General features: G+C 39.3%; 1 protein-coding gene across 4 annotated transcripts; it reads left to right on the forward strand.

Moving 5' to 3' along the window:
- Positions 1-1,191: 1,191 nt before the first annotated feature.
- LOC115677528 (autophagy-related protein 9) lies at positions 1,192-10,220 on the forward strand. Of its 4 annotated transcripts, none has more exons than XM_056304026.1 (11): positions 1,192-1,210; positions 2,077-2,161; positions 4,105-4,753; positions 4,848-5,168; positions 6,266-6,488; positions 7,291-7,470; positions 7,557-7,763; positions 7,986-8,063; positions 8,140-8,210; positions 8,374-8,484; positions 9,135-10,220. In XM_056304026.1, the coding sequence occupies exons 3-11, from the start codon at positions 4,179-4,181 to the stop codon at positions 9,976-9,978; spliced, it is 2,610 nt and encodes an 869-aa protein (XP_056160001.1). In that variant the 5' UTR covers positions 1,192-1,210; positions 2,077-2,161; positions 4,105-4,178; the 3' UTR covers positions 9,979-10,220. The 4 variants fall into 4 exon arrangements, with proteins under 4 accessions (XP_056160001.1, XP_030456567.1, XP_030456566.1 ...); XM_030600707.2 differs by lacking the exon at positions 1,192-1,210 and adding an exon at positions 1,240-1,667; XM_030600706.2 differs by lacking the exon at positions 1,192-1,210 and adding an exon at positions 1,240-1,655.
- Positions 10,221-11,304: the final 1,084 nt, after the last annotated feature.

Here is an 11,304-nt window from a genome sequence, read left to right on the forward strand (position 1 = left end):
ATATCTAAACATAGTAAGAAATATTACAAAGTATGAAGTCTTGAGCAAGATCCATGGTCCATGGCAAGAATATCTTCCGAATAAGACATTATTAAGACATGAGTATTACGAATCTATTTGTGTCATATTTATTATCAAACGTTACAATACAAACATGAGTTTGTATGATTTCTGTAACTATTGAAAATATGGCAAGCACCATGAATCACGGAATTTGCGATTAGTAAATTACAAATGAATTCAAGAAATAAATACATATATTTCTAGTTATGAATTGAATCGTATCGGTACGTTTTTGAAAAAACACACGAACTTTTGAGTTAGCATGAGTAGGAGCCGAAGCATCAGGAGTTAATTTTTGTAAAGGCATCACACGAGTGTTCTTGTAGATGTAATAAGGCGAGATTATTATTGAAATTTCATTAGTTGAAAAACATGTCATAATCATAATTATAACATAATACCATCTAGAAAAGCAATAAAAGTTACACCACCCGAACCCAGAACGACGCCGAGTAAGCACATCGCCATTACTTTAGTAGGTCTATCATTCTTCTCGTATGTTGTCTGCCGTTCTTAATAACGACGTAATGCACAATATTTATGCATTTTATAATATATAAAAAAAGGGTTAATACCACAAAGAACCCAAAACTGGTGTACCTTTGACAGATTTATCCCGAACTAATTTTTTGATTGTCAAAAACCCTAAACTTATACACATGTGACAAATTTATCTTTCGTTAGTTTCCGTTCAATTTTTCTATTAAATTGCTGAGTTGGACGACATGTGTCAGTTGACGAGTGTACCGGTTTGGGGTTTTACCCTTCCGTTCATCACAGGTTTTATCAAATTGTAATTTTTTGTGGTATCAATTCAATTTTACGGAGAGTAAATTTGTTACAGGTGTATCGGATTTTTAATGATAAAAAAATTAATTCGGAATAAATATGTTATGTGTGTATCAATTTAGGGTCTTTCGTGGTATTGACTCATGAAAAAAAACAATCTACTTCTCTCTCGCTCTAAGGTTGTGCAGTGCCAGGCGGAAGTTGGAAACGGGAAGCAAACAGAGGAACACCGGCAGCGAGGTTTCCTAACATCGTCACGTCTTCTTCTTCGATTAGAAGACAATCGCTTCTGAGAGAAGTGGAGAGAGAGAGAGAGAGAGAGAGAGAAACGGGAAGGAAGAGAAAACCCAAAGCTTTGGTAAGATAAACAATTGAAAAAAAAATAATTTTTTTTCTAAAAAAAATAAAAAATAAAAAACCCCGCCTTCCTTTTTTTCCTCTGCTGCATCATCTGATTTTCTTTTTCTTTTCGTCCAGTTTAATTTATTCGTCCGGAAAAATTCCGCTTCGTTCCACGCAACCAAGCCTCTCTGCCCCTTCCCCTTCCCCTTCCCCTTCACCGTCTCGTCTTCCTCGTCTTCCTCCTGCAATCAATCCGATTCAATTTCTTGCTACGACCCTTTTGAATTCTGCCTCAGCCACCCTTTTTGTCCGCGGTGGTTTTGGTTGCTTTTTGGGCTTGCCTTTCTTACTGGTGTTCCTTCTGCTGGTGGGGGGGTTTTCGGTTCTTGGGCATTCGGTGGATTCCCAGCTGGAACCGACTTCTGGGTCCTTCGACTTGCGTTGGAAAGGCCTGGTCTTTGGTGGGTTCGCAGGTGATTTTGTTTTTCCTCTGCTGCCCTTTTGTTTTTTTGTTTTTTTTGCTTCGAATTCTGAAGCTATGGTCTGGAATATGGGTACCCTTTAGTTTATCTTTCAATCTTTCTTAGTTAAACTTGCGATCCTTATCGGTTGTTCTCAGTATCTGATGTTTGGTTATCTGCGGCGTGTGCTGTGCTTGACTCCTGTGTCGGCAGAGTTCTACCTCCGTCGTTGAATGGTCTTGTGTTTGTGTACTTGAGACAGTTACATGGGATTTTGCTAAATTTTACTTAGACTGAAGTTGTGGTTTATGTGCTTGACTGATAGAGCAATGCTTATGGATGAATTCTCCGGAGTCGCATCTATGCCGATTAATTGGTTTAATTCTGGTAATTTGAATGTGTGTCTTTAATTGTTGGACAGGATCTGATTGTGTTCGAGGGTCCTGCTGTTGGAGGATATTGTGATTTCTTGTTCCATCAAAAATTTCTATGCCATGTTGGCCAAGGTTAGCTTAAAAGAGCCTTTTAGCTTTATATCTCTTCCTTGTTGAGACAGGCATTCCTCATCCCCCTTTGATTATCAAAGAAGTCACAATTTCCTTTTGTGCTGCATTATTTTGTTGGCCAGGAAGAAGCTAATTCAATGTGCCTAAGTAAATTAATTGAGGCTCACATCACTATCGCTGTAGTTACATATTTGTTTTTATGTCTTGGAGATGCCTCAGCATTATCTCTAATCCTCTGTTGTTTACATAGCCTTTCGTAACATTTTGATTTAGGTTTGAACTTTGGTACTGTCGCTGCAATGCCAAAATATCATAATGCCGTAAACTATTAGGCACACACCAATGAACGTATGTAGGCGAGCAATATTATGCCTCATCGCAGAATTAAGGATACCAAAATTTGTTTGTTTAAGAAAATCATGGTTTAGACATTAGCCAAAGAACACCTTTTGGCAAACCGGAAATTTAAACTATTGATTGACTTTAATTGAGTGCCATGTCTCTGTATGCTTAGAAGTTCTTACATCAGGAACTAAAGATATATCACTCCGTAACTCGATGGATTCAAGAGAAACGGAGGGAGAAAATTCAATGCCATAGTAGCAGGAAGAAAATAAAGAGAATTGGCAACCTAACAGATATCCTGGAGACATTGTTCTGGGCTTCATGATGCTCTGCTAATCTTCAGTAGTCATACTTGTTTGTTCTGGGAAAAACGAATATTTGCTGTGCCTAGAAGCCTTCACATACTGTGATTTTACCTATAAAGATGATAAATTTTGGTTAATACAAAGGGATTGAACACTTTATGGACAACTTCTAGCATGAGCATAGCAATAGATCCACTTCCCTTTTGCTGAGACAATTCATCACAGCTCGTAGGCCACTCAAGGGGCGATATGCTGATGTCTAGCTGTTCTTAAGCATTGGCAGCATAAACTCAAAAGTGAATTGACTCTCGTTACAAGACCAAAAAAAAAAAAACTACCTCTTGTTACAATGCATACGAGAAAGCTTTTCCTTTTCCCATGCGTGGACGGCCCTTACAATTGTACTCATCATAGAAAAAGCCCCTTTGGAGCCTAGGGCGCTGTTGGACTATTTACTTGCTCTATTGCGAAATGTTAATGCCAAAGCTTGATTTTTTTGTTTGCCACATGAAATGTGACAGGCATACCTTCTATAACCTTCTTTAAAGCTAAATGTTTAGAGTTGAGTTCCCTGAGTAGGATCATTTTTAAGGTCATCAAAAAGCGGGTTATAAGATTAGATCGAGGATTTTAAGTTTCTTTTGAAAATTTGAAATTATATCTTCATGTCATCCTTCTGACGAGAAATTTTTTTTTTCTCTTTACATCCAATCACCTAGATATCAACTCTTAATTAACTGCTAATAAAAGCAATATTCTAAAGCAGCACCAATGGAGCACACAGTCTGAGCGCGCCTTTTAGAAATTCAAGAAAATCTAACTCGCTTTCATCTAACACAATTTAGTCAGAGCATCAATGGCGGATTACACATGGTAACACAGGGACCATTCCATCCTAAGTGTGTTCAGCCATGTACTGCATATTAAGAAATTGTGATACTGTGCAATTTACATTACTGGTGTATTCGCTTATCATTTGAGAAAAGTAGTTCTTTTAGTTGTTCATTTTTCATCCCAGGTTATCCATCTCGTGTCATCTATATAATTGCGACAGTTTTTCTTTCTGTAGTTTTAATTGTTTACCTTTCTCTCTTGTGTGTTCTGTCATCCTTTCTCTCTTATACTTTCTGTCATCCTTTCTCTTTTAATTTTTGTCATCCTGCACTGATTGTTTGGCCTTGTGAAGGTTTTAGTGTAGGTGTTCTCAGTCTGTTTTAAGTTTGATTGACAATACGAGTTAATAATTGAACAACTGACGTGATTTTCTTTTTCTTTTTTACTTTTTGTTGTTAGACCCCTACCTCAACCCTCTGATTCGTTTGGGGAATGGATTGGCTGTTTTTGCCTACCGGTAGTGCTTGTTAATAATGTTCAGTAGTCGAAAGGGCGGAAATGCTCTGGGCAGATTTAAATTGAAGTGGCAGCGTGAATCTTCTCTTACTACAGGCTTGCTTGGGGATGTACCTCCTGAGATTGAATTGTCTGAATATGGAAGAGTGCCGAGTCCTGGCAGTGAGAGTCCATCAGCTCTTTTAAATGGAGAAAGTCTGAATTTGGAACCAATTACTGATTTAGACTTGTTCTTTGAGAGACTTTACAGTTACTACTGCGAAAAAGGCCTCTGGTGCATCATCATAAAATGGATAGTTGAGCTCTTGAGCTTGGGGTTTACAATTTGTTTCTCAGGATTTTTCCTATTATATGTCGATTGGAATGGACTTCGGAATGCCAAGTGTGGGATGGATGCTGTGGAATCCGGAATTAAGCCCTGTGATCTAGCTAAGGAAGCTCTGCATGAACACCCGTTAACTCCATTAACGGTTTCTAAAGCTGTAATTGTTGGATATCTAGGGATATTTTCCATTTACTGGATTTTCTGCTTTTTACGGTTTTTTGCTCAACTTAAAGACATCCTTGCGATCCGCCGTTTCTATTACGACAGGTAAGTTCAGATATATCTGGTACTATTCCTTTTCATTATGTATGGCACGGTGGTTGCACACAGTGAGCAAGGTGTGACTGTCTCCATTCTGCAGCCTTCATGTCACGGACAATGAACTTCAGACCATCCCCTGGGCGACTATTCTTGAGAAAGTTGTGCAGTTGCAGAATTCGCAACAACTGTGCATTGTTAAGTATCTTTCTGCTCATGATGTTGTGATGCGACTAATGCGGAAGGAGAATTATTTGATTGGAATGCTCAATAAAGGGGTCCTTGCTTTCCCAATCTCCATGTGGGTCCCGGGTGCAGGTCCTGTTGTCAAAGTAGGCAGGGGCCTTGTACAACATCGTCTTATCCTCACTAAGACCCTTGAATGGACCTTAAATTGGTGTATTCTCCAGAGCATGTTTGACAGGTATTGTGTTGCACGAAAATCTGATCAGATTCTGGTTACTTCTTCAATGTGGTTTAAGGGCCCGTGTTTTTATATGTTTTAAATCCACCAAAGTTTAAAATATTATCCAAATTTCAAAAAGTTATGAAAAGATTATAAGTGAATCTACGTGCCAACATTTGTATATTCCGAAAATTTTAGGTTTTTTGGGCTATGAACAAGTTAAAGTGCATCCGCTGCAAGATTTAGATTAAGTAAAATATAAAATGTAAAAGTCTATCCAGACAACCCAAAACTAGACTATCAATACTTTCAAAACATCCCTTGAGCCAAGAATTCGTGGATTCTTTGAAGTTTGGCACCATGCAGTTGAATGCTTAGTATTTTTTGTTATCCTAAGATAGATGATTAGAAAGTGACAGTCTCGATTGTACTTGTCCTTGATTATTGCTCATTTTATCGTCTGGCAATTTTCTTCGAAAATTGGATCTCTGTTCTTTTCGTAGTGATAGATCTGCAATTGGATTTTTATGTTTTGCAGCTCGCTTGTAATGTTCTATTTCTTGATTCATCTCAGTTGGTTGTAGCTTGAAACAACCTTTTAGCTATTTTAAATGGTTGAAACTGTCGTCTGATAATCTTTTTTTCACTATCTCACTATCTTTGGACTGTGCAATTTTCTTCTGTTGTTGCAAGATTGCCGTGTCTTCCACTTGTTATTCCCCAACAAGTTTTATAATGTTTTATGCTTTAAAAGCAAGATGGGCTTTGAATCTAATTATATGAATATCTCGGGCTGGACTATTTTTGAGTTGGCTAATCATGTCACTTTTCTTTATTCATATGCAAAGAATGCTTTCTAGCTTAGATCAAGGTGTTATGATCAAGTGGAATTCTTAAGCATAGTAGAGCGGTCTTAACTTTTTTGTAGTTCTTTTTGGGGTAGTAGTATCCCCCTTTGTTTGCATCAGGTGGGGGATTCAGGCGCTACTCGGTTTTTTCGTAATTGCATAGTTGGATGATGGAAAAAATTGTTTTGCTCCATGACAAAGTGGAGCAATGTCAGCTGTCTACTGCCGGACTTGTGATTTTCTGTGATGAATGTCTTTGTTATGCAGAAACTTTTGTGTTAAAAGGGACTTCATCTCTACCCCTAAGACGCTAAAGAGGAGGCTGATGCTAGTCGGGCTTGTGATGCTCCTGCTTTCTCCTTTCCTTATCATATTCATGCTGGTCTACCTCTTTCTGAGGCACGCTGAGCAGTTCTACAAACATCCGAGCACAGCATCATCACGGAGATGGTCGAATTTGTCTAAATGGATTTTTAGGGAGTACAATGAGGTATTGCTAAGATACTTGCACTGTACAATTTAGTTCAGCTAGAATTTTGGTGGAGAAAGAGATTTGTATGAGCTTGGATTGGTTTTGTCTTCTCTTAGTCTTTACTTAATTCCGGGAAATGTAAGTCGAAAACTGTTTAGGAAATGTTCTAAGCTAATAACTATGTAGGTAAAGACGGGTATTGCTACAATTTGATGCTTAATGGCCTGGTTTTTGTGCTGACATCCTTTTATGTATTAAATAATAGAAGCTGACTTTTGTCCATGGCTGAGGTAATTATGCACCCTCTCCATTTGCTTATAGCCCTTCCCAGATGGAGTCAGAATGACTGGGGTTCAGGATAATCCATCTTCTTCTTTTCTTTCACTTTTCTCTCTTTTTCGTGAGTTCCTTATGCAATTCTTTTTTATACTAATTATCTTTGTAGAAGATCAATTGTTGTTTGTGAAGTTTGTCAGAATCATAATATTCAAATCCAAATTTTGTTAGACAATTCGCGTTTCAGTTTGTTTCAGTGAGATAATCAGTGCGTATATAGAAATTTAGTATATAAAAGTATTGGCTGGGGGACTATGACCTTTCATTTGGGCGAAAAGGTTTTTCTTTCTTTTGTTTGTTGAATGAGCCTTCTTTAGAAATAGAATACTGCAACGCCTTAGTAAGATTCATATAGCTGAAACACCTTAGTGGGATAAAATTGGTTTATGGGCATGTTAGTTGTACTATTTAGCCCCTTTTATTCTTTGTAATGACATGTTTACTTAAATGCAAAGGCTTCACATTTTTACTGTTTGTGTGTCAGGTTGACCATTTGTTCAAGCATCGGATAAATAGCAGCATAATACATGCTTCTGATTATCTAAGACAATTCCCATCTCCTATAATTTCGATCATCGCAAAATTTATTTCCTTTGTGTCTGGTGGCTTTGCTGCTGTTCTCCTGATAATTGCATTTCTTGAAGAGTCTCTTCTGGAGGGCCATGTGAGGCGTCTTACTCTGTGCTACTTCGGTTTGTTTTGTCATAGTGCTATTTCCTATATGCTTATTTTTCATCTTTGCATGTGCAGATATTTGGACGCAACTTATTCTGGTATGCTGCCGTTTTTGGCACAATTACTGCTATTAGCCGTGCCGCAATAGCAGATGAGCTTCTGGTTCTTGACCCAGAGGGAACGATGTCTTTGGTGGTTCAGCATACTCATTACATGCCAAAAAGATGGCGTGAAAAAGAAAATACGGAGGCAGTTAGGTTAGAGTTTGCAACCCTTTTCCAGGTAATCCTGAAAATATCATTGCATTTGCTCCTTTGGTTACATAATTGACAGCATCTGAACAATGCTATGAGGAAAAGTGATGGATAATGTAGTGTTTTCTTGTATTGGATTATTTGGGGAATTTCCGCAATTAACAGCTTCTTCTTCTTTTTTTCAATTGTTGAGTCCCAAAATATTAGAATGTTCTCTGTGTTCCTGATGAGGGCCTTGTTTTTTGTGCAGTATACTGGAATGATGTTACTGGAAGAGATGGCTTCGATATTCCTAACTCCATATTTACTTCTGTTCATTGTCCCAAAGGTACTGGTTTCATTTTGGTTCCTTTCTCATGCTGTTGTATGATCTCATGCTGGTAAACCTGGTTGAAATTTGGCAGCGCGTGGATGACATCTTGCAGTTCATTGCTGACTTCACGGTGCATGTTGAAGGTGTTGGTCACGTTTGCAGGTCACTATTCTCTTCTTTTTCTTTGAAGCAGTACTTAGCCGGTTTTTGCTTGTTTTTCGTTAAAACATTTACAGCAATAAATATGTTACTAAGTTTGGCTGTTGACAATCTGCAAATTGGTTGTCTTTTCACTTTTTGCGTGTTCTGCTTTATGTTCTGGCAGTTTTAGCGTGTTCGATTTTCAAAACCATGGAAATAGCAATTACGGCTCACCAGACAACGCGCCTTGCGCTAAGAGGAGCTCTCAGGGTAAACTGGAGAAATCATTTTTGAGGTACAACGCTAATTTTGTTGGTTGGGTCTCTTTCACACTTATCTCGACATGTATTCTTTTCTGGATTGTTGACCTTTTTGCTTAATACTCATTCTTAGCAATGAAAGTAGCTGTCCTTTCCAGACCCACCGTACTAAATACTTCTTACGATCATAGGTTGTATAATGTTTTCTTTCAAGTGATTCATCTGCAAGAAGGCAGAGCCTTTTATATGTGGAATCAATGGAAGCATTCCACTCTAGATGAAGTAGTAAAGACACTATTATTGTTGTGCAGTTTATGATCAATATGAATGTATCATTGAGGATGCTGGGTCAAAATGAGCTGATTTCCTAGTGAATTACCTTGGAGATTGTAAGAATTGAGTGTTGTTGAGATATCATAGTTTGCATGAGATAGTCCTTTTGCGGATGAATTTAGATTGAAATTAAGTAAAGAAAATGATGGAGCAGCATATCTTTAGACGCTAGGAAAGGCAATAAGAAAGTTATAGAGGAAATACTAGTTTTGGTTTAGTGGAAATAAAATATAATATGGTGAGCATTAGATGGACGTGGAAATTATTCCGACCAGCTGTATTCATTGTATCATATGGGCTATCTGTAGTGGTGGCTTCTCAGTTCTTCGGTTAACTCTATTACTTGTTTCAGCTTCCACTGCAGCTATCCTTCGTGGGAGCCCGATGCCAAGGGGAAGCAGTTCATTTCGAATCTCAAAACCTTTAGGGACCGGATGTTGCGAGGAGAGGAGGCCCGACATGCTAATTCACCTCACGGGACATGGCGAGCGAACCCCAACATCAGAATATATGGAGACAGGAACAGCTTTCTCTCCAGGGAAATGCCGTACACTGTGACGGGTTATGGCTTCAATTTGGGCTCTCACTGGTTGATTGACGAAGAGCAGAGGAACCATCCATACATTCTTGATTGCTATTACATCATCCGTCAGCGCAGCACGAGCTTTGCCGGGTTTGGTGAAGAAGTCCCTGCAGTCACTTCCGAGGTGCGCGTGCAGATGCCTGGAGATATCTGGGCCCCGTTTAGCTTTGGGCGACACGAGGATAGACAGGACCGTGGCTGGGAGCAGCATGATTACAGAGATCGATCAAATTCCCATCTCGGGGCGTCCACCTCCACTCCTCTATTTCGAGAAAGCATGTTTAATCCTCACGACTCTGGGAACAACTCGGGGCACAATCTTAGGAGTCACTGGTGGGCCAGAAGTGGCCCGCACGATGCTCAGGTTCAGGCGAGTTTTATTGATCCTCCCGATTTCCACCGGTATGCGCACGACGATCATCGGGATGGTTACTCGGACCGAAGTTTAGACGAGGAGGAAGGCTTGGACTGGAGGATACCTCAGAGGTTGGACCGCACGACTTATGGGGATGACTTGGAGGAAGGCGGAGATGTCAGTCTTCATTTTGACGACATCTATAGCAGACCTCCCGATACTCCACCAGGGAACTTAGAGCGGACGAGTTTTATGTGAAGCTTGGCCGTACGGGGCGGGCGCAGTTCTGCAACTGTGAAAAGACGTGGGTTTCCGTGATGTATTATGACATTTACTTCTGACGGCAGGAGTCTCTTATTCTTTACTGTACATAACATTCTGAATTTCCTCCACTCGATTTTAAGGAGGCGGCGGATGACTGTCGGAGAAGGGGAAGCCCATAGCAATGAACTGTATGAATATTCGAAAGCTACTCATGATTTTAGATTTGTTCATATGAATCTATGACCGTCCATGGCGCGTAGATAGCGTCGTGAAAGTGCAGCTGAGATGCATACATTGCTTGTTAAGATAGATTCTTTTATGGCAGTAGATATCAATTCATGATTCAATCTTCTCAAAGAGTATTCTTATGGCCAGTGACGAGTTTGGAAGGCTTCAAATGTGGATCAGAAGTCACGGGTCTTATTTCCTCGTGAACATGTCGAAAATGTTAGCACATAGTAGTTGATTTCCTAAGAATCTGATGTTGTCCTCGGACATCTCTGCCTCCCACGTCACGGCGCGTTTTCAAAGATGGACCAACCTCACATGATATGTACGTCAAAAGTTGGGTCCATAGATTGGTACCATCTCTATCTCATCATCTTTCAAGTTGTCAAGAATAGAATAGAATAGAGGGGTACTCAACCTATTTTCATATCGCAGTCAAAAGATTTCGAGTTTGATTCTTGACACCTGCCTTTTACTCCTTTATATGGGTTTTTTTTTCCTTTTATTTATGCATCGGATTTCAACTAGTTCTTCGCATATGGGTGTGGTACATTGGGCCATACTCTTCGGGAGGGAGAATTGTCCAAAAAGTCCTAAACCTATTATATTTTTGCTAATTTAGTCATAAACCTATTAATTTTGTTAATTGAATACTAAACCTTTTTACGTTTTAGTGGTAGAGTTTATCTAGCTAATTTTTGCCGAAATCACTAACGTGAACACTGGCAGTCCATGTGGCGTGGTCATGTGGTGTGGTCAGCACTAACGTAGATAATTTTTAATATTTATTTATTTATTTTTCTTTTCTTTCTCTTTTCCTTCTTCACTGTTTTCTTACTGTGACTGCAAGGCAGCCCTACCCAAATCTTGGTGACGCCATGGCGAGGCTGATCGCCTAAGGCTATAATGGCCTCTCGAAAATCTAGGCGAGGGGCCGGCCACAATAAGAAAAACAGTGAAGTGGCCAGCATGCATGTCAGTGATTTCATACAAAATTTGGCCGGATGGACTCAATTGGCAGAATTGAAAGGTTTATGACAGAATTAGAGGACTCAATTGGCAAAATTGAAAGGTTTATGATAGAATTGGCAA

Source organism: Syzygium oleosum, unplaced genomic scaffold (assembly GCF_021117445.2).
Source record: "Syzygium oleosum isolate NSW1041296 unplaced genomic scaffold, Sole_v2.1 Sole_v2.30, whole genome shotgun sequence".
Classification (NCBI taxonomy): Eukaryota; Viridiplantae; Streptophyta; class Magnoliopsida; order Myrtales; family Myrtaceae; genus Syzygium; species Syzygium oleosum.